The sequence below is a fragment of the Rhinolophus hipposideros genome (genome assembly GCF_964194185.1).
Source record: "Rhinolophus hipposideros genome assembly, chromosome: 10".
NCBI lineage: Eukaryota > Metazoa > Chordata > Mammalia > Chiroptera > Rhinolophidae > Rhinolophus > Rhinolophus hipposideros.
The window spans coordinates 79,153,321-79,179,249 of record NC_138056.1 but is presented as its reverse complement, the minus strand read 5'-3'; the positions used below and the strand labels follow the sequence as shown (position 1 = coordinate 79,179,249).

At 37.4% G+C, this 25,929-nt stretch overlaps 1 protein-coding gene across 4 annotated transcripts in view; it reads left to right on the top strand.

The window, feature by feature from the left end:
• ALG9 (ALG9 alpha-1,2-mannosyltransferase) overlaps positions 1-25,929 on the top strand; it is a 94,291-nt gene that overhangs the window by 25,484 nt on the left and 42,878 nt on the right. For all 4 annotated transcript variants that reach the window (XM_081062285.1, XM_081062287.1, XM_081062288.1 and 1 more), the window contains exons 9-13: positions 1,945-2,067; positions 4,744-4,898; positions 6,870-6,999; positions 8,124-8,271; positions 9,217-9,346. In XM_081062285.1, coding sequence (XP_080918411.1) covers positions 1,945-2,067; positions 4,744-4,898; positions 6,870-6,999; positions 8,124-8,271; positions 9,217-9,346 — 686 coding nt within the window. The remainder of the gene's footprint in view (positions 1-1,944; positions 2,068-4,743; positions 4,899-6,869; positions 7,000-8,123; positions 8,272-9,216; positions 9,347-25,929) is intronic.

Here is a 25,929-nt window from a genome sequence, read left to right as displayed (position 1 = left end):
TAACCTCTCTGGAAACCAGACTCCTAAAAGGCTCAGTTTAGGAAACGTGTTGTTAATATTAATTAAAATCCAGAGAAGACTATTATTTCTGTTTCGAATAAAACCATCCGTTAGTTTTCTGTAACCCAAAAGGTTATTTGTAAAGAATACAAGACATAAATGTCTCTAATGAATTTGGCCTCAGACAGGAGCTGTGTTCCTGAATTGTCTCATTGTATTTTCCCAAAAGGTGGCGCACAGTTGAACTTGATTTCTTCCTTAGGGTACCCCCCTCCCTCTTACTCCTGCCCTAAATGTTTCTCGCATTATGAGTTTGGTTTCTAATCTTATTTTGCTGTGCAAGCTGCAGAAATGTCAGGTTTTTCTGACTGTTCCTTTTGATTACCCTTTTAAGCAATGCTGATTGCAGGAAATTGCTGCGGTGCAGGGCGGGTGTCACAACACACAGTGATTAAAGCCCTCATGTGTCATTCATTGCCTGATTGAAGTAATTACACAGAGGGGCAGAGCAGATGAAAAACCTGCTAATGTGTAGGGGGTGCTGTTTCTCATCTTTTGGGCTTAAGGATTTTTGAGTTAAAGAATCAAAGCTAGTGGAAGGCTTGTGTTTTCAGTCATTTTGTTTCATTCCGAGTCTTCAAAACTTCTGAGCAGGGTCTGGGTCTCTGAACATTGTTTTCCTAAGGAAGACAAGTTTTGCTACCATGTTTCCCCGAAAATATGACCTAACTGGAAAATAAGCCCTAGCGTGATTTTCCAGGATGACATCCCCTGAACATAAGCCCTAATGTGTCTTTTGGAGCAAAAATTAACATAAGACCCGATCTTATTTTCGGGGAAACACCGTATTTACCAAACAAGGTTTCCTCTATCCATGACTATAAAGCAGTGGTTGAGCACATGAAATGGTAAGATACTAGAATGTACATGGCTGAGCAGGTGACAAGGAAATGAGAAAGGCCTGAACAGCTCAGGCCTACAAGCCGGCTTCTCCCCACTTCGGCTGGCAGTGGAAAGTCCAGGTTGTCTCCCGTGCTTCTGGCAGCTATAGATTGGAAGTTCCAACAGCCCCTCCTTGGGTTCATTTAATTTGCTAGAGTGGCTCACAGAACTCTGAGAAATGTGTGCTTACATTGACCAATCTATTATAAAGGATACAAGTGAACAGCCAGATCCCAGAGATGCATTGGGCAAGGTTTGGAGCGCAAAGAGCACACGCCACTCTCCCGATAGCTCTGTGTTCACCGACCTGAGAGCTCTCTGAACCCTGCCCTTTTGGGTGTTTATGGAAGCTTCATTACAGAAGTGGTTGATTAAATAAATTACTGACCGTTGGTGATTGAACTTTATTGCCAGACCCTCTCCCCTTCCCTGAGATCAGAGTTCAGGGGGTAGGACTGAAATTTTTACCCTCTAATCTCAAGGTTGGTTTCCCTGACATGCAGGTCCCATCCTTTGGTTACCTAGGGGCTTTCCTAAGGTTTCCTAATTAACATAACAAAAGACACTATCACTCCCATCACTTAGGAATTTTTAAAGGTTTTAGGAGTTCTATACCAAGAATGGGGATGAAGACCAAATACGTATTTATTATAAATCACAGTATCACCACTAAGCTGTTTCACTTATTTGGTTTTTCTGAAAAGTTTTAGTCCCATTTGGGCATGGCCATTTGGGTAAATATAGTGGTCAGTTTAGAAAATACAGCTTAGTATTTGAAACTTGATTTCTATCTAAATTGTGACCAATGCCATTCTCTTCCCGTCTTCTACTCATGTGCTTTCTTGTATGTGGCTGAGCATGAGAAGAGTGAACTTGTGGAGTGTCATTAACTTGTGTCAATGGGTCATCAGCATTACTCCAATGAAGAACGTTATGTATCAAATACAGGAATAGGTTTCGGAGGCATCCACTAATGATTTCTTATCTCTTTGTCTCCCTTAGGTACAGAACCCTGGTATTTCTATTTAATTAATGGATTTCTGAATTTTAATGTAGTCTTTGCTTTGGCTCTTCTGGTCTTACCACTGACTTCTCTTATGGAATACCTACTACAGAGATTTCATGGTGAGTGGCGTAAGGGATGATTGGATTATGGAAGGATAAAGCAAGTAATAATGTATACCAAGAAGTGAAAAATAATCTACTTATTCTCCATTTTCTTCCTATGAAAATAATTGGCTCATTGAATTTTTGATCTGTATCTGTAGATTATTTAGACCCTTGGGAAAATTTGGTTAATAATTGCAGGTTATACTTTGTGAGGTATATAACTGTCTAATCACTATGTTGTTTTATACAGCTGAAACTAATTTAAAAACTCTAATTTTAACCAAAAAAAATTGCAAGTTATACTGACAATGAAGAGCTTCATATCCCTTAAAATGAGGAAGTCAGTATAATTTACAGAACCACCTGGGGAGGCAAAAACACTTATAAAATCTCAGAAGATAGTCCTATTTAAGTCTTCTGTTTTTTAAAGAAGCATGTGTTAGCAGGATAGATTGCTTAAGATAATCAGTATTAGAGGCAAACATTCTTTTGGAAATTATTTTCACCCAAAATTTGAAAAAGAGACCACATGGGGATTCCCTCAAATTGGATAGTGAAGTGAGAGAAGCTTTGGATTTCCGAAGAAGCATGATGTTTCTCTTTGTTGCGTTTTGCTTCTGTGTTTGCCTTATTGGGGAAGGTTTGGTTTGTCATTTATTTTGCTTGACCTGATTCTATATTATTGCAGAGCCTGTGTTTTCTCAAGTTATAATGGCTCTGGATATCTAGTGCCCATAGTTAATAACAGAATATGAGTTACTTTTGTTTTGTTTGAGGACTTCTGTTTTAACATAACCACAATCCATTACTCCAACAAAATTAACAGTCATTCTTTAATATCATCTAATATCCAGGTGATATTCAGATTTTCTACATTGTCTAAAAAATAGCTTTTCACAGTTAGTTTGTTTGAAGCAGGTCTAAGCAAGGGTCATATACTGAATTTGGTGTGTTTCTTAAGCTTTTTAAGAGGTTCCTCACTATCGCCTTTTTCCTCCCAAAGATTTCTAAAGAAATCAAATCATTCATCTTGCCTAGTGTCCCACATTTGGGTTCAGCTGTTTGTACCATTGAGGTGATAATTTATTCCTCCATTCCTTGTATTTCTTAAGGATTATTTTGTCTTTTTTTGAAAAGTAACTATTTTTCTGACTACAAAAATAATTTATGCTTGTGCAAAATTTGGAAAAGCTTGTGATGTAAGCATAAAAGCAGTACAGTAAGCTGTTCTCTATAAGTATGAATACAGTTTTGGTTTAAAAATGTATAATGTACATACATGTCCACCTAGTGAGAAAATGAGTGCTTTCCGGTTTTTTTATACTTTTAGTGTATTTTATAATATGAACTATACTTTTTTTAAAAGAAAAAAACATAGAAAAATATAAAGAAGTAGGAAAGAAATTACCCATTTATCCCATCATGTAGCTTAACTGTGATTATGATTTTATATATTATATTGAGGACATTTCAAAAATTTAGGACATATTTTAAAAATGTATTTGTTAGCAGTTAAGACACACAAGAGAAAAAGACTGCTTACTTTTAGAAATAGATTTATGTTCTTATAATTCAGAAAATTCCAACCTAAAATTCTTCCTGGGGAGGTATAAATTCTAAATTACAGCCTAAAATTTCATGATAAAATCTTAGAGTGGAAAGTTTTAAAAGATAAGCTTGTTATTTTGCAGTTCAAGAATTTTTATCCCTAAAGAATTTCTGCAAAAATACAGGTAACTTAGGAACGCTAAATTAGACATTGCTAAAATAAGGCGGATCTTTTTACAGTCAGATCTTTTCATCTAAACCTGTTCATTATAGACATACTGGACACCAGGGGGCACTCTCTACCTACCATTTGCCTGCGATTCCTATGCCCTGCTCATTATTACTAATATAAGCACAGTTGGGGAAAGCTTTCACTGTGGGTTGCAGGCTTATCACTCCGTGTTCATGTACCTAACCACAGGAACTTTCCAGCAGGCGCTTGGGTCTTAAATATGTTGTTCATTAAATTCCTTTCATTTTTTCACATGCTTTATGTACATTTTGGTTCCAATTTTGGGATTCAGAGTGGATGGGTATTTGCAAAAGAGGAAAGAAAACTTGATCAATAAACTTCCTGTAACAGTATTTTTATATTTGCTTCAAAAGAAACTGTCATTTGTGGCTTGACAAAAACTAGTGATAGGTTTGAGAATCCAACTCTTTTTCTTTTCTTTCATCTGTAGCTATTTGAGCAGACTGATTGGTGTATAGCTAAGAAGATTAATGTATTATACAGAACATAGGAATTAAAAACCAAGAAATGAGTTTATGTTATGCTTTTGGTTAATCTCAGGAACCTTTAATCTTAGTGGCAGGATTCATTAGAGAGAGAAGGCTTTTTATTTCTTCATCCAGTGTAGAAATTATTAAGGCCTGTTACCCATTCACCTGGCTTTCATTTGTGTTCTAGCCAAATCCAGTATTGTGCCGCCCTGTAGATTTTGGATCTCTTGGGAGAGTTAAGGTGTATAGACCTCTTTCTACTGACTCCTTTATTGTGTCAGAGAAGGTGTGAATACAAGAGTTGAAACATTTTATGGGGTGCCCTAGGGCATACTTTCTAGTTTGAGATTGAGAACATTGAAGCTAACTATGTTGTTTTGTTCTAATATGGTGAAAAGTGGATATTTTTCTGTCTTGCAGTACAGAATTTAGGCCACCCATATTGGCTTACCTTGGCGCCCATGTATATTTGGTTTATAATTTTCTTCATCCAGCCTCATAAAGAGGAGAGATTTCTTTTCCCTGTATATCCACTTATATGTCTCTGTGGCGCTGTGGCCCTTTCTGCACTTCAGGTGAGTTTCAGGGAAATACATCTGTTTCATTCTGTTTCACTTTTTAAATTGTTCATAAAGCTTGAAGGCAAATTACAAGATGCTTTCACCTTAGATATTTTATTCATACGTTATACCTGATACATATCATATTATTAAAGCTCTGTATAGAGATTGCTTAGCTGTTGATTGTACTCTTTATTTGCTGATTACAAATTTGCAGTGTTAATTTGAGTGCTGTCTCTGTTGCCAACAAGAATCCAATTGCTATTAAAGAAATTTTTTTAAGTCATTGTATGGGCCTGCCACAGAATGGTGGCAGCGAAGCAGAGCTAATGCAGTATATGCTCTTCAGTTATGAGATCAGAATAAAACTTACCTGTTTGGGATAACATCATGCGGTTAGCAGAATGCAACACTTTGTAATCCTGCCTTAAAGCTTGTTCAGGTCAATCCCTGTCAGAATTAATCTTGAACACCTCTGCATTTGTGGTCTCAGAAGCTTCAGACTCTTTTTTGACTTCTACCATTTGCAAGGAACAGAAAAGAATAATCAGGGCGATAGGTTTTTTCCTTAACAGATTATGGAAATATAATTCACAAACCATACAAGTCACCCATTTAAGGTGTACAATTCACTGGTTTTTAGTATATTCACAGATATGTTTAACCATCACCACAGTCAATTTTTGACCATTTTCATGATCTCAACAGCCCTGTACCCTTTAGCTATAGTCACCCCCTTTTCCCATATCTCCCCAGCCCTAGATAGCAACTAATCTACTTCCTGTCTCTATATATTTGCTTATTCTGGACATTTCATATAAATGGAATCATAAAATATGTGGTCTTTTGTGACTGGCTCCTTTCACTTAGCATAATGTTTTTAGGGCTCATCCACGCTAGGATGAGAGTTTTAAGTAATTTTAATTATAAAAGTAATTGAACTTCATTGCAGATAATTTTTCTTTTACAACTTTCTAAATTAGTCCTACCCTAACAAAACACCTTCCAGTATTTTTGCCTGTCACATATCAAAGTTTATTATGGTTGTAATCTAAGTGTACATATATAACTTTATATCCCTTTTAATATGATTGTATCACAACATTCTCTATGTTGCCATATCCATACCCATCATTTTAATAGCAGTACATTGTTCTGAATTGAATATGTCATTATTGTATAATCTAATATGTAACACATTGAATTGGTTATATAATAATGATTGGCTATAATGCAATTTATATTAGAGTTTAGTTTGCTCATTTATTTCTGTATTATAAATAATGCTAGGATAAATGTCTTCATTTAAGTATTTGGATTCTTTCCTTGGGACAGATTCCCCAAAATATGAAAGGAGTTCAAACATATTTATGGCACTTGTTATATATTGCAAAATTGCTTTCTAAAAGTAGTTCTATCTAGGAGGGAAAGAAATCTAATGGGATGGTACTCAAAGACTACAGAATTCATACGTGTATATATATATTTGCAATAATATTGACCTAGTTTGTAAAGTAGGTTAGCAAATAACAAACAGCATTTTTCTAATGTTCTATGAGATAAATTCTGTTTTCTTCTTGCTTGGTCGTGAGACGTTTGTCCACCAGAAAAGTAAAGATTAATACTTGTTATGTCAAAATAGATTGAGATACTTGATATAAAAAAAAACACAAAAAACTGCCAAGAAGCAAAAAAATAAAATAAATAATTAGCACTAGAGAAATATGCAAACAATTTTCCTATTAAGCCAGTGAGATTTCATCCTTGGGAAGCCCTCTGGCTGGCTGAGCTGCAGATAGTCTTAGCGGAGTTTGCTTTAATCTTAGAATTTGGAGTAGGTACCTCACTAAGAATTTGCAAATCTCAGACCTTTGATAGAATCTCTTCTGCCTCTTTTTCCCTCTTGGTGTTACTATGATGTCTTATGATTATGTATGTCCTGCAAGGTATATCTTTTTATTTCAATATGGTTTTCTTTTCTTCTAGAAATGTTACCACTTCGTGTTTCAGCGATACCGCCTGGAGCATTATACTGTGACTTCAAATTGGTTGGCGTTAGGAACACTATTCCTGTTTGGACTCTTATCCTTTTCTCGCTCTGTGGCCCTGTTCAGAGGTAGATACACCGAGAGTGTCTTAACCAATACTCGTAAGGCATTTCACGTTGGCTTTTGCTTAATATGTGATTGTTTAGTATAATTCAGCTTAAGCTGAAAGGAGGATTTTTCTAAAGGGAGAACAGGTGGACTTAATATTAACACTGGGATGTGACTTCTACACATTAGGATTGAACAGATTGAGAATTCCTTTTAGTGTGACTAACTATAAATTTTTCTCTCCAGTTGACTTTTTTTTTTTAAAGATTTTATTGGGGAAGGAGTACAGATCTTTATTGGGGAACAGTGTGTACTTCCAGGACTTTTTTCCAAGTCAAGTTGTCCTTTCAATCTTAGTTGTGGAGGGTGTCATTCAGCTTCAAGTTGTCCTTTCAGTGTTAGTTGTGGAGGGTGCAGCTCAGCTCCAGATTCAGTTGCTCTTGCTAGTTTTAGGGGGCGCAGCCCACCATCCCTTGGGGGAGTCGAGGAATTGAACTGGCAAGAGAGGACGCGCTCCAACCAACTGAGCCGTCTGGGAGCTCAGCGGCAGCTCAACTCAAGGTGCCATGTTCAATCTTAATTGCAGGGGGCGGAGCCCACCATCCCTTGCAGGACTCGAGGAATTGAACTGTCAACTTGTGGTTGAGAGCCCACTGGCCCATGTGGGAATCGAACCGGCAGCCTTCGGAGTTAGGAGCATGGAGCTCGAACCGCCTGAGCCACCGGTCCGGCCCCTCCAGTTGACTTGTTTTTCTTTTAAAGGATGCTTTTTCCTTTTAATGGATGAATCAAGGAAGCCTTAAACTTAGGATGCAAATTTGGAGCTCAATTCCTGTGATTGTGTTTTTTCTTACAATCATTTGGATCCAGAATATTAAAATGTGTCAAAGAACATGAAGTTTAAAACACAGGAGTAAAAACAACCCATTATTTTAGGTAAAATAGGACCTCTGCTGTACTCATCTTCCTGACTGTAGAGGCATTTTATGCCAGTAGAGCGGGCTTCCTGCTGGAGTTGTTGCTGTGAACCTTCACACTCTTAAATTTCGCATGGGTTACAGTGAGACATTAACATCCATTATAAGTAAATGTCAGAATCTCATCTTACTCCTCTTTGGCTTTCACAAACCTTTCTCCCTTCCAGGATATCATGGGCCCCTTGACTTGTATCCAGAATTTTACCGACTTGCTACAGACCCAACCATCCACACTGTCCCAGAAGGCCGACCTGTTAATGTCTGTGTAGGAAAAGAATGGTATCGATTTCCTAGCAGCTTCCTTCTGCCCGATAAGTAAGTTGTCATTTCATTCCCACAGTTTTCAGTCAAGGAGTAAAATAACAATTCTTTGACAATATCTTCTTAATTTTCCTTCGTTTGGATTTTTCACAAAAAGTTTGTGAATAATTTGCCATCTCATAGAGCTATGGGATCACTGCGCACCCATCGCCTGTGTTCAGTATGCTGAATGCTGGTCTGGTTATGCACCTTTCACTGCCCTTACCACAACGGTCTGGGGACTTCTAAAACCGCTTTGGGCCCCAGGCTTCTGCTGGTGGCTTTTCCTGAGGAATCTTATATAAATTTCTATAATTATCTGATATTAATTCACTTCTAAAAATGGTCTAGCAAGAAGAGTGTTTTTAGAGAAGAAATGGTTGTCATGCAACAACAGTGAAAGTTCACCAATGTATGGACATTGGGAAAAGCTGTGGTTAAGACACCTGTACCACTTTCCTTTAAGCTGTCTTTTGTTGGATGTGATAGCATGGGCTCTGGAGTTCCTTGGATTTGTTTAGTATGGACAGGGAGGAGTCCTGTTTAGGGAAAAGGAGTATCAGGTTATGGTGAGTTCTTACATTTCACTCTTTTTACTATCTGCCTAATGATTTGATTTAATTTTGGTAAATCCCTGTGATCATGTGGTAATTGGCAATACACTTTGATGCTTTTCTGGTCGTTTGGTGGTATGACCAATTCATTGCAAATTTCATTGCTGAGAGTTGTTGAGATGGATTGAGAGACCGCTAGTTGAAAATGTCTTAGCGAGTTTGGACTGAATTGTGACCTCTGCCTCTATGCTCCTTGGATGAGATTTTAGCAGAAATGTTTTTTTCTCTTAGTGAAATGAAATGTTTTTCACATTTTGGATTTTTTTTCAGCTTGTGTATTTCGAATGCATTTAGCAACATGAGCCTCCTGTGTTTTTATCATTCTCCTGATTTGTGTTTCTGACAGTTGGCAACTTCAGTTCATCCCATCAGAGTTCAGGGGCCAGTTACCAAAACCTTTTGCGGAGGGACCACTGGCCACCCGGATTGTTCCTACTGACATGAATGACCAGAACCTAGAGGAGCCATCCAGATACGTAAGGGCAACTTCTCCTTTTACTACTTTGAAAAACGTTCTGCCCCTAAAGTCTTACACATTAGGCTTACATATTAGAACACTGATGAAATGGGGATTTCTCAAAAAGTGATTTCTTTTGGGTGAAGGACATAACAACTTTTGTTGAGAAAGAATGAACAGTATCACTTTTATTTTCCAATTACTTTATTTTCTGTGTAAAACATATTATTCAATACATTTTCTAAGGTGGGCTAGAAATTTTCTTATGTTGAATTCAGATCATTTTGAAACATTCTGAAACTCGTATCATTCCTTGGCCCATTAAAATACATGGCGGCGAATTTGTAAGTTATCAGTATACCATTGACCTAACTACTAGTATATCCTGGTTTTAGCAAATGGACGGTCAGTGAAGCCGGTTTCATAGTCCATGGAGCAATATCTGTCAGGGCCATGCTCTTCTACCCACTTGTCTTTACGCACACTGAGATCCCATGTGGATATTATTTCAGTTCCTTGGAAAGAGGACACTTTTGCCATTTGATACCAGTAAAATCCTTGATTGTGGAAAAGGTGAGAGCAGTGAAGATAGTTTTCCTGGTTCCCAGGGACAGTAAAACATTATTTTATAGAATTATTAGAAAGCACATTTTGGGGCAGCCTGTCCATTAAAGAAACATTTAACAATTTAAATGTCAAATATATTTTGTTTAGGTTTTCTTATGTCAGGAATTCTTAGTTCTCTTCTGAAGCAAACCTGCAACCACATCTGGCCTTTTGTCTCCCAGATTGGAGCTGGTTAGATCTCCATGGAGACTCTCAGGGCTTATGAGTGAGATTCTTACTGTGAGAGCTTTAGCTATGAGCGATGAAAAAGGACGTCATAGGATACAAACTTGGCCTGGCCCACTGAGAAGGGAAGATATGTTTTCCACTAAGTGGCTTATATTGCAGCTTCCTTCTAACTTAAGCCTCTGGCTCCTGTAACAGTGGAAATACCCTTGGGCAGGGTAAACTGTTACTGTTCCTTTTCATTTTAGCTGCAGATGCTCTCCTGAGAGCATGCTTTAATGTACAGAGAATCGCTATTGGGACACTACTAGATAGTCAAAAGAGTGGAATAAATTCAGAGTGATGTTGTTGAGTTATGTTTTAGGAAGAGGTAGCATAAGGTAGTAAAAATGAGTGTGGACTTTGGAGTCAAGTAGGCCTGAGTTCAAATCCCAGTTATGTTGCTTATCTTAGTGACCTTTGGAGAATTAGTTAACTTCTCTGTTCAACTAATTTCAGTTTCTATCTGGAAGATGGTGCTGCCATTTTAGACTACCATTTCTACCCCATATCTATTTTGGAAGATTATTATGAGATTGGATATTTAATGTCTCTGTCATATTTAGCATGTACTGTGATCAGGGATTCATTTTTTTTCTTTAATTTTTAAAAAAAAATTTTATGGGAATATTGGGGAACAGTGTGTTTTTTCCAGGGCCCAGGCTCAAGTCGTTGTCCTTCGATCTAGTTGTGGAGGGCACAGCTCAGCTCCAAGTCCAGTCGCCGTTTTCAGTCTTAGTGGCAGGGGGGCGCAGCCCACCATCCCATGTGGGAATTGCAACTTTGTTGTTGAGAGCTCGCCCTGTAACCAACTGAGCCATCCAGTCACCCCTCTGGAAGCTCAGTAGCAGCTCGCTGTCTTCAATCTAGTGGAGGGCGCAGCTCACTGGCCCATGTGAGAATCGAACTGGCAACCCTGTTGTTCAGAGTTTACGCTCTTAACCATCTGAACCATCCGGCCGCCCCAGTGATTCATTTCTTTTAGTTAACTGTTTAAAAAATATTTGTTTTCCTCTGATGATAAAAGTAATGATAATGAAATCTATCAGTAAGAAAAACAATCATCTATAATTTCATTTGAAACTACTGTTACCATTTTGATGTTTTTTTCTTTCACTTTTTTCTCTTGCATACATATGTGCATATATATGTAAACAAAAATCTTGGGTTTTTTTGTGTGTGGTATTTTTAAGTATTGTAGTTCTTTAAGAAATGGTGCAAGGCTCAAGACTGTAATGGCCAAATAACTTGGCTGGACGTATAGGCGCACATGCTGTACTATATTTATGTTTGTTACTTCGGGTGTCGGTCCTGGTTTTAAGTCTGGGTTCATTCAAAAAGGCAAAATAAGTATGTTCTCTGTTTTTCCTGAGCATGCTAAATAGCAACATTATTTTTATCTGCCCTTTGGCTCTGAGTGACAGGTTTTAGCCAACTCTTGGCTCCAATGCTAAGTTATTTGGGTCTGTCTCCTATTTCTAGTCTGCATGGAAACTAGGAAACATGCGTGACCTTCTTATTTCATTTAACCTTTTGTATCTCTGAGTTTATCAAGAATTAGGAGTGAGTGTTTGTAAAGGTTCTGTGGTTTCTGCATTATTATAATTATAGTGCAGAAATAATATATTTTTATTTCATATTCTTTCCTGGTAACTATTTAGCTGTTAAATATTCCATTATTGAGCAGGTGGCATTTTTATAGTGGTACATGCCAAGGGTTTCTGCCAGAATCCAGGTCTGAATTTAGAGGATACATTTAGTTTACCTTGAAAAAGATCTCAAGTTTGCTTATGGAAGTGGAGTTGGAAGGGTTGCAGCTTGTGAAGTACTGAAAGGGTTATCTGAAATATGACAGAAAGTTATAATACCAAATATGGATGGGTGTGGCTCATAACATGCAGATAGTTGAAGAAGCTGGGAGATATTTGAGTGTGTGCTTATATAAACTTTGTATATTCCTATGCTAAATGGCTGTACTTGGTGCAGTTTTCCGGATTCACCCAGTTTTTCTTTGTGGATTAAGTGACAAATAAGCAAATGCAAAAATTAAATTATGCTTAAATTGTGCCCTAATATATCAGTTGGCATTAGAACATGTTTGCGTTTTCAAAACGTGTGTTACAACAGAACTGACTATATTTCAGTGAAAGCTTTCTATATCTTGTTTTTCTTTATCCTTGCTTTTACCATTTAGTCAGTGGAAAGAATTAATGGATTTGAAAGGGAATTTGAGATATCATAAAGTCTATTATTTCTTCATTTTATGGGTGAAGAAACTGAGGCTCAGAGAGGTTGTAACTTGACAAACATTAGTCCTAGGATAAGAAGCCTGGTTTCAGGATTCCCCAATATTCTTTTCACACCTCCTCTTATTTCCAAAGTCACTTGTAGTTTATACCATATGGCATATCACTTGAATATATGTTTTCATGCAATGGTTAATCATTCTTTGATGTAACAGGGCTGAATAGACATTAAGTAGTTGAACATTACTTTTTAAAAAGGTTACTTTCCGTTTCTAGAGCTCTGTCATATATATGCCAGGCACTTTACATGGTAATTATTGTGTATATCAGTTAATAGAAATGTTCAGACTTTACTCTCTTTTCTTTTTTCTCTCTTCTTTTTCTTTCTCTTTTAATCCTTTCTCTGACCCTTATTGGAAGTCCTCATTGGAGGAGAAAATAAATCGACCTATAGATTTTTTCACCAATTGTTATCAGCCTTGAGTATCAAAGCAAGCAGATTCGAATTGCTCTAATATATGCAGTAGAGTAAGATTGGAATCCACTAAGAATTTAAATGAAGGCTGTTCAACATATTTCTTTAAAATTAATTCGCTAGTATCCATTGCCATTGTGTATTTAGAAATTATCCATATCCATTGGTATTTAGAAATTAAATGATGTTTCTTTCCATGATCTTCCACCCAATGACCAAAAATTTTTACCTGCAAGTTTACATTTTGACAGTGCAGTCAAATTTTACTTGTGCATTTAAAGATTCAATCGACAAGTATGTATTTAGCAAGGTTATATGGTAGACAATAAAACTATGAAACAGTCTGTGCCTCTGGGTGATGTCTATTTTTAAAAATTTAATTGGACTATATATGAAAGAAGAAGTGAAAAGCAAGAAAAATATTCGAAATCTTTCCCTATCAAATGTTTCCTCCTAGGCCTCAGTGCTTCTATTTTTTAAAAAAGGAAATATCATGGGAGAATGTTAATGGCTGGAAAAATAATGTAGTGACAAGAACACTGGGCTGGAAGTTAGGAGAACCTGTGATGCTTTTCTAGAACTGAACGAAGTGTATTTTCTTATATGACTTTGTAAGTTTTCAAGACCCTTGGAATAGCTTTGCAGCTCTCTCCAATTTGCTGTGATTACACCTGAAATCCAGTTGAAGTGTTTAGATTTCTTATCCCACTACCTTTTTTTCTAATCAAATATTTTATGGTGGCAGATATTATCTTGAGACATTATTCCTTGAGCCATGGCACCTAATGACCAGAGGTGGAAGTCTATATTCTACTTCTAACCCAGAAGGGATGACTATCTGACACTGTGCTGTGTCATGCTACCTGAGTGTTATACTGATGTTTGAGAGTTGAGAAGATATCATCACTACAGACTCCATCCCTGTCAGAATCTCTGTAATAGCTGATGAGGAAAAGCTGTGAGAGTATTTATTATTACACAATTCTCCTCGCTTACTCCTCTCCCAACAAAATGCATACCTTTTATTATTGCTATCTTGACCTCTGTCTCAGGCCTTTTCTTTTCTTTTAGAATATATATTTTTGTTTACATCTGAAGTAGTATTAAACTGTCATTTTTAACTGTAGCTGTTAAATACAGTTACGTTCTTAATGTACATTTATTGATAAGATGTAAACAATGTGATGTTGATTATCAATGAATTAGTTTGAATTCCTCACCACCATCTTTTTTTCTTTTGGTTTAGAGATGCTGATTTGTTCTTCTCCAAAGCATGTAGTGGGTTGTTAGAAACTGAAAGAAGTCACATTTCTTTCAGAATGAGTCTTATATGCATGTATTTTACAAAATTTTAAACGAAGGCATATTTTTAGCTTCAGCAGCTGGTTGATATGTAGCCTATGACTAATGAAATGAAACACATTTTTGTTTCATGATCATGTGTTAATGTCACCCTACAATTTTGTTATTTTTGATATAAAAAGAATGATTAAATCTGAAGAAATAAAAAAATGAGCTCTTTGGTTACACTTTAAGGCAGATTTAAATCATGTCTTTTGAGTTTTGAATTGTAGATGATGTGGCTACAGAGCGTGTTCTCAGATTTTGCACGTGAGATACTAATAAAATTGAGAGAAGAAACTATTCTTTTTTATTCTGACTCTTACACCTAAGGGCAGTCACTTGGTGTTACCAGGGATTCAGACTGAGAAATGTCAGACTGAAAATAGTCACAGTAAAACAGGATATATACCATGATCAGATTTTGTGAGGAAAAATCTGTTTCTTCAGAGAATAAAGTCTGGGATATACACTAACAGGTTGATGGTGGTTTTCTTGGGTGGTAAGATTATCGATGATATTAAAAATACATTTAATATATTATAATCATGTTTTACTTTTATTATTTAAAAATATAAATAAGCATAATGGGCTATAGATATCAAATCTTTGAAACTATCAAGAAGATCTCTGGATGCTTTACAAACAATGCTCAACATGCTGTTACCTGACCTCTGGTTTCATGTCTTTGAGCACAAGAACCTTTACCTTAAAATTGGGAGATGGATTTTCTATTAAGTAATTTTTACCTCTTAGCCTTCTGGCCTCTTCTTAGTTAAGTAATTTCGATCATTATATCTAAGAGTACTTTTGCTGCTCTTTTTGCAAACTAGATCTTGATTGCTTCAAAGAAATGAATGTGGTTTACCTATTCTAAGAGATGAGGAAAAATGTTTTGTTTTTAATTTTTTTACTAGGGAATATTGGGGAACAATGTGTTTTTCCAGGAACCATCAGCTCCAAGTCAAGTCATTGTTTTCATTCTAGTTGTGGAGGGAGCATTTCACTGGCCCATGTGGAAATAGAACCTGTGACCTGGGTGTTACGAGCACTGCGCTCTAACCAACTGAGCCAACCGGCCGCCCCAGAAAAATGTTTTTAAAAACCTAGAAGTAGGGCCGGCCCGGTGGCTCAGGCAGTTAGAGCTCCACGCTCCTAACTCCAAAGGCTGGCGGTTTGATTCCCACATGGGCCAGTGGGCTCTCAACCACAAGGTTGCCAGTTGGATTCCTCGACTCCCACAAGGGATGGTGGGCAGCGCCCCCTGTAACTAAAATTGAACATGGCACCTTGAGCTGAGCTGCCACTGAGCTCCCGGATGGCTCAGTTGGTTGGAGCGCGTCCTCTCAACCACAAGGTTGCCAGTTCGACTCCCGTGAGGGATGGTGGGCTGCACCCTCTGCAACAACAACGGCAACTGGACCTGGAGCTGAGCTGCGCCCTCCACAACTAAGACTGAAAGGACAACTACTTGAAGCTGAACGGCACCCTTCGCAACCAAGATTGAAAGAAAACAACTTGACTTGGAAAAAAGTCCTGGAAGTACACACTGTTTCCCAATAAAGTCCTGTTCCCCTTCCCCAATAAAATCTTTAGAAGCGAACAAACAAACAAAAAATACCTAGAAGTAAAAGAGGATGCTGCTGTGGCAAATAGACTATGCAGTGTAATATGTTAAACGCTTCTAGGTAGGAGGGGAGTTAAAGAATTGAATACAGATTTTTTAAAAATTAAAAAAATTGCCTGTTTTTGGGGTTCAGACAGAAAGGCCTGTCCATTCAGTAAGTGTGCCAGAAACTACCTGTTGGCTGGGGTCTTCCTAATAGTCATGGATCACTGGCTTAAAAAGATCACGATCCGTAAATCTTACCAGTACAATATCATTAATCTTCAATCTTCTGGCTTTTTTTTTTTAATGTTTCTGATTCTGTTCCTTTATTGGTTCATTCATCCACCCATTCATTCAAAATCAGGAACTTTTTATTGTTTCCGACTGTGTGTTGTGAAAATACAAAGGTGACCTGTTCTTTAAGAAAATTTTCTACCAAGAAAAAAAAAAGAAAGAAAAAAATTATGGTGAAAAAAGGAATTGGGAGGAATAAACACTGTAGGAAGCAGAAAAAAGTTTTCTTAATCAAAAATCTTTTATAATCAATGTTTCCTGATAGGATAAAAGATAATTTTGGGAATCATAAAATAAAAACATGGCTTTGAAAAGGGAATAATCATAAAATAAGAGCGCCTAGAAATTAAAAAATAAGATAATGTAGATTTTAAAAAATCAATAGGATGATTAGAAGATAAAGTTCTGGAAATCTTCCATACCATAACAATACAAAAAAAAAAAAAAGAGAGAGATAGAAAATAGGGAAAAAAAGAAAAAAGATCAGAGGATTGAACATATATCTAATGGAAGGTCCAGAAAGAGAGAGCAAATGAAATGGAGGAGAGAAAATTGCCAAAGAACATGAGAAAATTCCTCAGAACTGAAGGTCATCGTTTTTCAGATTGAAGGAACCCACAAAGTGTACCTGAAATGACGCATAAGAAAGGATCCGTACCACGCTGTATTGAGGACCAAAAGCAGTCAGTGCGTATTATTATTTCATTGTTGAAAAATGAAAAGCTACCAGAAAAAAAGCAGAAAGAGTTGCCGCCAGGAAGCAGGACCAGGGAATAAAGAGGGTACTGCTGTTTTTCGTAATAAGCTCCTTGCACTATTGACGTTTTGAACTATGCACATACATTCTTTTGATAAAGCTAAAGATGAATTCAGAAAAGGGCATAAATCTTACCCTCAGAGTTTAATAGGAGAGACACTTCTCAAATATTTAACAACGTAATGAGTGCCATCATGTTGTGTGGGAGCACAGAGCCAACAGGAAGGACTCTTCTTCTCTCTTTGGGAACAGCTTCACCTAAGTGGTGGCATAGGATCTGGGTCTTAGAGGAAGATGAAGATTTCCCTGGCGGAGGAAGGGGAAATTAACATTCCAGTCAAAGGGAAGGTGATGGTGAGGAAGAGGATGAAGATGAGGAGGCTGAGGCAACTACGGGCAAGCGGGCAGCTGAAGATGATGAGGATGACGATGTTGACACCAAGAAGCAGAAGACCGATGAAGATGACTAGACAGCAAAAAAGGAAAAGTTAAACTTAAAAAATAAAAAAGGCCGCCGTGACCTATTCACCTTCCACTTCCCGTCTCAGAATCTAAACGTTGTCACCTTCGAGTAGAGAGTCCCGCCCACCTGCCCGCCCACCACGGTCAGTGCCACCCGCAGATGATGACACACGCTCTCCACCACCCAACCAAAACCACAACATGAATTTGCAACAGGGGAGGAAAAAAGAACAAAAACTTCCAAGGCCCTGCTTTTTTTCTTAAAAGTACTTCAAAAAGGAAAATTTGTATTTTTTATTTACATTTTATATTTTTGTACATATTGTTAGGGGTCAGCCATTTTTAATGATCTCCTGATGACCAAACCAGCCTTTGGAGCGTTCTCTGTCCTACTTCTGACTTTACTTGTGGTGTGACCATGTTCATTATAATCTCAAAGGAGAAAAAAACCTTGTAAAAAAAGCAAAAACAACAACAAAAAAACAATCTTATTCCGAGCATTCCAGTAACTTTTTTTGTGTATGTACTTAGCTGTACTATAAGTAGTTGGTTTGTATGAGATGGTTAAAAAGGCCAAAGATAAAAGGTTTCTTTTTTTCCTTTTCTTTTGTCTATGAAGTTGCTGTTTATTTTTTTTGGCCTGTTTGATGTATGTGTGAAACAATATTGTCCAACAATAAACCAGAATTTTATTTTGTGAGTTGTTCTAACAAAAAAAAAAAAAAAAAGGGAACAACATAGGCAAATGCTTGAAGGATGAAAGAACGTTGAGTAAGTTTAGGGGAAAATAAATGGTTTCAGGTTTTTAGATTTTAGTTAATTGGGCAGAGCATTTTTCATTTCTTCCCTATTTTCATATATTTATGTATGTGTGTGTTCTCTGCTGAATTATACATTTATTTAAGGACAAGTTCATGTCATTGTCCTTAATCTTTGAAACCTCCACAGTATTTAATATAGGGCTTATACATAGTAGATGATTTGAAAATTTTTAACTGAAGTACTAAAATAGCCCTTCATTTACTCTTCTTGAACTGAAGAGAGGCCTCCCCAAACCAGGATAATAATAGCAATTTAGACTAATTAGGACTCAAGCACTGCCATTCTTCAAGGTCTAGGTATATACTCTAGGTAGAGTACTAGGTTCCAAGGTCCTGAGAACAGGGATCATGCCCTTTCCATCACTGCATCACCAACATGGTCCAGCACCGGACAGATGTTAATTAATGAATCTTTTCAGTCTTTATTAACAGATCCCAGACTTTAAGAAATACCTAACTCTCCTGCTTCCTCTTGTTTTAATTCAATCCTAAATTACCAAAGCCCCTGATTTCTGTAGCTGTCTCTGCCTACCTTTACTAAAGAATAGAACTAGGTAGGTTTATGTTACCTAGCAAGATGCTAGCCCACTAAAAAAAATTCATATTATTGATTGCCTTACTGTCATAGTATTTACTGTAAGATTGATTAGCAGTTTATTTTTTAGAAAACAAGATTGATATTTCTTTTGATTAATGTTTTTATCCTCTGTCAAGTCTCATCAGCATTTCAGTTTTCTCTATTTCTACACTCATTTTGAAGGCTTTTCATGAGGATTTCATAGGAGTTATTGCCATTTAGTTTATATTATTTGAGTTTATTTTGAGAAAGATATACCTTTGTATTACAGACACAAGTTAACCAATTTCAGTCACATGTACCATCCTCCTAAATCTTGAGGCTTCTTATTGCTTTTTTTAATTTTAAAAACTTTTTGAAATAAAGATTTTAAAAATAAAAGATTTTGAAATAAAGATTCATAGGAAGTTAAAAAGATAGTACAGAGAAGGGTACATGTACCCTTCATCCAGTTTCTCTCAATATAACTATAGTTAAATCCAAAACCAGGACATTGACATTAGTATAATTCTGTGCCACTGTATCGATTCATGTAACCACCATACAATCAAGTTAAGAACTATGTCACCACCACAAAGATCTTTGAACTACTTCTTTTTACAGTTACACTACCTTTACCGCCCCTAATCCTTAGCAACCGCTCATTTGTTCTCCAGCTCTGTAATCTTACTATTCCAAGAATTTTATGTAAATGGAATACCACCTTGGAGATTGCTTTTTTCCCCTCAACATAATGCCCTTGAGATACATCCAAGTTGTGTGATTAGTAGTTTTTTCCTTTTTATTTCTGAGTTGTATTCCATGGTATAAATGTACTACTTTGTTTAACCATTCACCTATTGAAAGACATTTTGATTGTTTCCAGTTTTGGGCTTTTACAAATAAAGCTGTTATGAGTCTATCCTGTTAGATATGTTTTCTTTTCTCTGGGATAAATGTCCAGGAAAGTCATTGCTGAATCATATGGTAGGTATATGTTTAGTTTTTTGATACTGCCAAACTGTTTTCTGGAAGGCTGGATCAGTTCAAGTGAAGTGTAGCGATCTTAACTCCCTTTAGCCTCCTCTGTTTATAATATAATTGTCTTAAATATTTCCTCTACATATGTTGAGAACCACATTAGAATGTGTTATAATTTTTGCTTTAAACTTTAAACAATTTCAAAAACGTAAGAGGAGGAACTCTGTTGTTTTTATGCATATTCCTACTTTTTCTGTTATTCTTTCTTCTTTCCTAATATTCCACGATTCCTTCTTTTATCATTTCCTTTTTGTTTCAAGAATTCCTTTAGCCATTCTTTTTTTTTAACATTTTTAAAAAAATTTTTATTGGGGAAGGACAACAGGACTTTATTGAGGAACAGTGTATACTTCCAGGACTTTTTTTTTTTTTCCAAGTCAAGTTGTTGTCCTTTAAATCTTAGTTGTGGAGGGTGCTGCTCAGCTCCAGGTCCAGTTGCCGTTATTAGTTGCAGGGGTGCTGCCCACCATCCCTTGTGGGATCAAGGAATCGAATTAGCAACCTTGTGGTTGAGAGCCTGTGCTCCAACCAACTGAGCCATCCGGGAGGCAGTTCAGCTCAAGGTGCCATGTTCAATCTTAGTTGCAGGAGGTTCTGCCCACCAATCCCTTGCGGGACTCAAAGAATCGAACTGGCAACCTTGTGGTTAAGAGCCCACTGGCCCATGTGGGAATCGAACCGGTAGCCTTTGGAGTTAGGAGCACAGAGCTCCAACCGCCTGAGCCACGGGGCCGGCCCTAGCCATTCTTTTGGGGTAGGTCTGCTAGCAACAGGTTCTTTTGGTTTTCATTTGAGAATGTTTTGATTTCCCCTTCATGCCTAAAGAATTTTTGCCCTTCTGGATGTGGAATGCTGTGTTGACAGTTCTTTTCTATCAGCAGCTGAAAAACATTGTGCCCCTTCCTCTGGTTTTTGATGAGAAATCTCTGTTATCCTAATTGTTTCTCCCCTATAGGCAAGATGTCATTTTTCTCTGGCAGCTTTCAAGATATTTTCTTTGTCTTTAGTTTTTAGAAGTTGAATTATAATGTGTCTTGGAGTGAATTTCTTTGAGTTTGTCCTATTTGGAGTTTACTCAACTTCTTGATTCTGTAAGTTTAATATTCCTGCCAAATTTGGGAAGCTTTCAGCCATTGTTTCTTCTTGTAGTTTTCCGGCCCTGCCCTCTTTCTCTTCTTCTGGGACTCAATTAAATGAATGTTAGATCTTTTGTTATAGGTCTACCGGTCCATGAAGCTCTCTTCATTTTTTTTGTTTTCAGTCCTTTTTCTTTGTTACTCAGATTGTGTAATTTCATTATTCTCTTTTCCAGTTCACTGATTCTTTCCTCTGATTCCTTCTTTCTGCTGTTGAGCACATCTACTGAGCTTTTTATTTCAGTTATTGTCCTTTTCTTTTTCTTTCTTTTCTTTTTCCCCCCTTCTTCTGCCTCCCCCACACCCACTCCAGTTCAAGCCCTTGTTTCTCAGTCTAGTTGTGTAGGACACAGCTCCTTGGGCCCTGCTGGTGTTATGAGCCTTGTGCTCTCCCCGGCTGAGGCAGTTGGTCGCCAGTCATCGGTTGGCAGCTCATAGCAGCTCAGGGCAGCTCTCTACGCCAGCTGCTGGCCACTCACGCTGGCCACCGGCTGCTCACAGCAACCTGTAGCAGATGGTGGCAGCTCACGCCAACCTCTGGCTGCTCATGGCAGCCCAGCTCCAGGGAGAGCTGTTGTTCACAGTCTTAGCTGTAGAGGGCGCAGCTCACTGGCCCATGTGGGAATCGAACGGCAACCCCACCAGTCAGAGCTGGCGCTCCAACCACCTGAGCCATCCAGCCGCCCCTCATTGAAGTGTTTTTAATCATGGCTACTTTAAAATCTTCATTAAATAATTCTAACATCTTTGTCATCTCTATGGTGGCATCTACTTGTCATTTGTCATGCAAGTTGAGATCTTCCTTTTTCTTGGTATGATGAGTGAGTTTTCATGGAAACCTGGACATTTGGAGTATTATGAGATTGAATCTTATTAAGTCTTTCTGTTTTAGCCAATTTCCTCTGTCCCTACGTTGGTAGGAGAAAGGGAGTGTTGCCTTATTACTGCCAGATGGAAATGGAAGTCCAGATTCCGCAGTTGGCCTCCCTTGATACCCAGGGGTGGACAGGGGTGTTTGTTACAGGGGTGGCAGCAAGTGTTAAGGCTCGCCAGTAGGCCTCTACTGATATCACCTTGGCTGAGATGGGCAGGGGTGCCTTGTCACTGCTTACCAAGTAGCTTCAAGTAGCCTCCACTGACATCATGGAGGGTGGCCACATTACTACTGGACAGTAGTGAAAGTCCTGACTCTCTCTGACACCACCTCAGCATGTAGAAGGAAGGGTGCCTCACTACTGCCAGGAAAAGTGGAAGTCCAGGCTTCCTGTGTGGTTTGCACTGATGCCGTGGGAGGTGGAGAGTGGAAACTCTGTCTCCCTACTCAGTGGTTGAAAGTCCTGTCTCCCTACTCGATCTTCTCTGACACCATCCACGCCAGAAGGAGGGACCCCTTATTACTGCCTGGTGAAGGTGGAAGTCTAGGCTCTCCATTGGACACTTACTGTCAGAGTTATGGGTGGTATAACAATTTTTTTTTTGGAGGGGTTGTCTTTGGCTGGTGTCTTGGTAAGAGTTCTCCAAAGAAACAGATCAATAGAATGTGTGTGTGTGTGTGTGTGTATGTATGCATGTATGTATGCATATATATTTATACACGAGAGAGAGAGAGAGAGATTTATTTTTTACTTTTATTTTTTTTATTAAAGTTTATTGGAGTGACAATTGTTAGTAAAGTTACATAGATTTCAGATGTACAATTCTGTAATACATCATCTATATAGCACATTGTGTGTTCACCACTCAGTTCTCCTTCCATCACCATATATTGGATCCCCTTTACCCTCATTTACCAGCCCCCTTCCCCTTACCCTCTGATAACCACTAAATTATTGTCTGTGTCTATGAGTTTTTCTGAGATTTAATTTATTTTAAGGAATTGACTCACACAGTTGAGGGGGCTGGTAAGTCTGAAATCTGCAGGGTAGTTTGGCAGGTGAACCCAGGGAAGAATTGATGTTGGCAGTCTGGAGGCAGAAGTTTCCCCAGGAGACCTCACTCTGTCTCATAAGACCTTCAACTGATTGACTGAGCCGACTCACATTATAAAGGGTAATATGCTTTACTCAGAGTTTACTGATGTAAATATTAATCTCATCTAAAAAATACCTTCACAGCAGTAACTGGTCTGGTGTTTGACCAAATATCTGGGTATTGTGGCCTGGCTAAGTTGACACATAATATTAATTATCACTGCTGGAATAGAGTGATTATTATCTAAAACTATTAGTCCTCAGGTCTGGAGGTTCCTAGATGGTTTGCCTTCTTTTCTCTACCTTTTAGAGTCGTCTTGTATTAGTTTCATACATAATGTCCGGGGTTTTTAGCTAGACTTAGCAGGAGGAATATGGAAAAGTACCTATTCTTGCTCTTTATTTGCTGCCTTCTTTTAACATATCAGATTAAATGCTTCATTGATATTTGATATTTGAGGCCATCAGTTTTTATTTCTAAGCCTGTTCTCTGTTTTCTCCTGAAAATTTAGTTTTTCCTCCTGTGTGCTTTTTTAAAATATCACATCTTTCGGATTAGAGTGTCTCATTTTATGATTTTATCCGGGATTTTTTTTCTCCTCTTCTTTCAGATTTTAGTTTAAATTTTTTTTCTTCATTTAGCAAACAGTCCTATGGTTTGACTCTGTTGTTTATATTCTACTGTTCACTTCCGTTATTTTTCTATTCCAAAGTCCCAACCTTTAACTTGAAAAGAAGTTGAAAATATCATCTCTTTGTTTTAGAGACATTCAGTGTCCTAACTATGACCTGAGAATCACTTGAGAAATAGTCTGGTTTTCTTCTGTCATTTGTTTCTAATGTAAGTTGGCACAGTTTAGTGTTTGGTAGATTTATATTTTAGCTGGTTTCCTATGAAGTTTGATATATTGAGGAAGATGGAATAGTTTTCTTTTTCCTTTTAGCTATGTTAGGTATGTTTTCATGTAGATGCTTCTGAAATTCATCCCAGTCAGGGTCATTTATAGAAACTCTAGTTCAAAGCCTGGGAGCCATAGCCTGCCTGTGTAACTTAGCCTCTTCCACCTAGTCTGTCTGGCTCATTTACACCTGTGAGCTTTACAGAGGTCGTTTGCTATTCCTATAATGCCACTCTTTTCTACTACCTTTCCTCCAACTAGTCTTCCAAACTGTTCTTCAGGCTACAGATCTTGTTTTCTATGGGAGTTCCTTGCAGATTGAGCAAGGGAGAGCTACTGATACTTCTTTTTATCTTGTTACTGTGACACAATTTTCCCATGCCCAGTCTCCCAATAATTATGCACTATCCACTTCCCTTTTAAAAATCTACTTAATCTTTTAAAAAATCCATACTCTTAACATGTATAATATAATCGGCCCTCAATTATCTATGTTAATAAAAGAAATAGTACATAAATAATCCCTACTCCTGAAATACATTTTTCTATTAACACGTCAATATTAGAATATTTTGGGAATTCACAGGATTTCAAATAAGCTAACAAAGTTACACATTGAAACCCAACGTAAGAATCACCAGAAGGTTGGTCACTATCTTCAGTCCATTTTCCCTACCTAGCTTTTCCCACTGTTTTATGTAGGAAACAAGTCATAATTTCATAGGTTGATGCACATATTAACTGGGGTAGAACTTCATCTGTTGAATTTATACTCTTTTGAATGGGTAATAAAAATAACTGTGAAAAAGGTTTGAGTTTAAAAAGTCATTGCCCCCCCCCAAAAAAAAAGTTATTCCCTCTCTTTGGATCACAAAATGTATACCAGAAACTGATCATAATGTCAATTGACCAATTAAGCAGAGAAAATTATAATAGCAAAAGATTTTTGTGAGCATATTTTGCCAACTCTGGATGATCAAAAATTAATTTCCTGTTACTTTGTATTTATACTTTGGCATAACTGCTTTATTCTATTGGTTGAATGTCACTTAAAGTTTATTTTTCTGGTGTTGTCCATCTTAGGTAGTAAGTTCCTGAAGGGCAGGTGTCTATCTATGTTTATCTTCTCCTGGTCCTCTTTTAAATTATGACAATATCAAAACTTTAAAGAAAAAACTTGAAAAATTTGACAAAAAACTGTATAGCTTATTGTACACATGATTCAACTCTTAAGTAGAAAGTCTCTGAAAAATTGTGTGATTCAGTTTCTGTTTCCTAATTTTATACTTCATAGGCTTTTCCTAATGATGGTAGTGATCCTGACTTTAGTTATAAGAATGAATGAATTTCATTCTATATTATACATGTAGTCTTAAAATATTTTATATAAAGTGATATTTTAAAAGTCAAATTTGTAAAAGAAACCCTAAATTTGCTATTGTAAAACAAAAGAAATTAAGCAATCTCCCATGATTTCTCAGTTTTCTTAATATGCATTTCGTATAAAGTAGTAGGTTTATTTATATTGAAATATATTGTTGAGAACTGAGAGAGATGGCGCTTTGGCTTCACTGAGTGGCATTCTCACCATTGTGGGTGTTGCCCCCATGGTACTGATTTCACAAGGCTGGTAAACAGTTTTTGTTCATTTGACAATTCTGATCAATTGGACACAGCTTAATGGAGCCCCAGGTTGAAAACCATGATGAGATTGTATCCAGGGTCAGTGAAAGAGTGCCACAGTGATAGTGATACCTAACATGAGCAGTGGGAAGGGAAACAGCTAAGCTTTCTGTGTGTGTCATCAGCCAACTTCAGGATAGGTCTATGCGGTGATTCTAGGCTCTCAAGGTAAGACATGTAACCCATTCCCAAATCATACATTTTATATTGATAAAGCCCTCACAATTGAAGAAGCTCTGTAAAAAGGTAACGTATTTTCAGGTATGCAAGCCCCACAAAATTTCCCTACCCCTCACTGACATTCCTTTCAATGTCAGAATAACAGTAATACATCTGGGCTTTAAATAGCACCTCAACATCAGCAAATTCAGAGAACTAAACGATCTTATTTTGCCTTTGCCATTCCTGACAGATATGTATATTCAGCTATGTTCAGTGCTACAAGTAAGACAGACTTTCTAATTGCTCAAGTCTTGGCAAT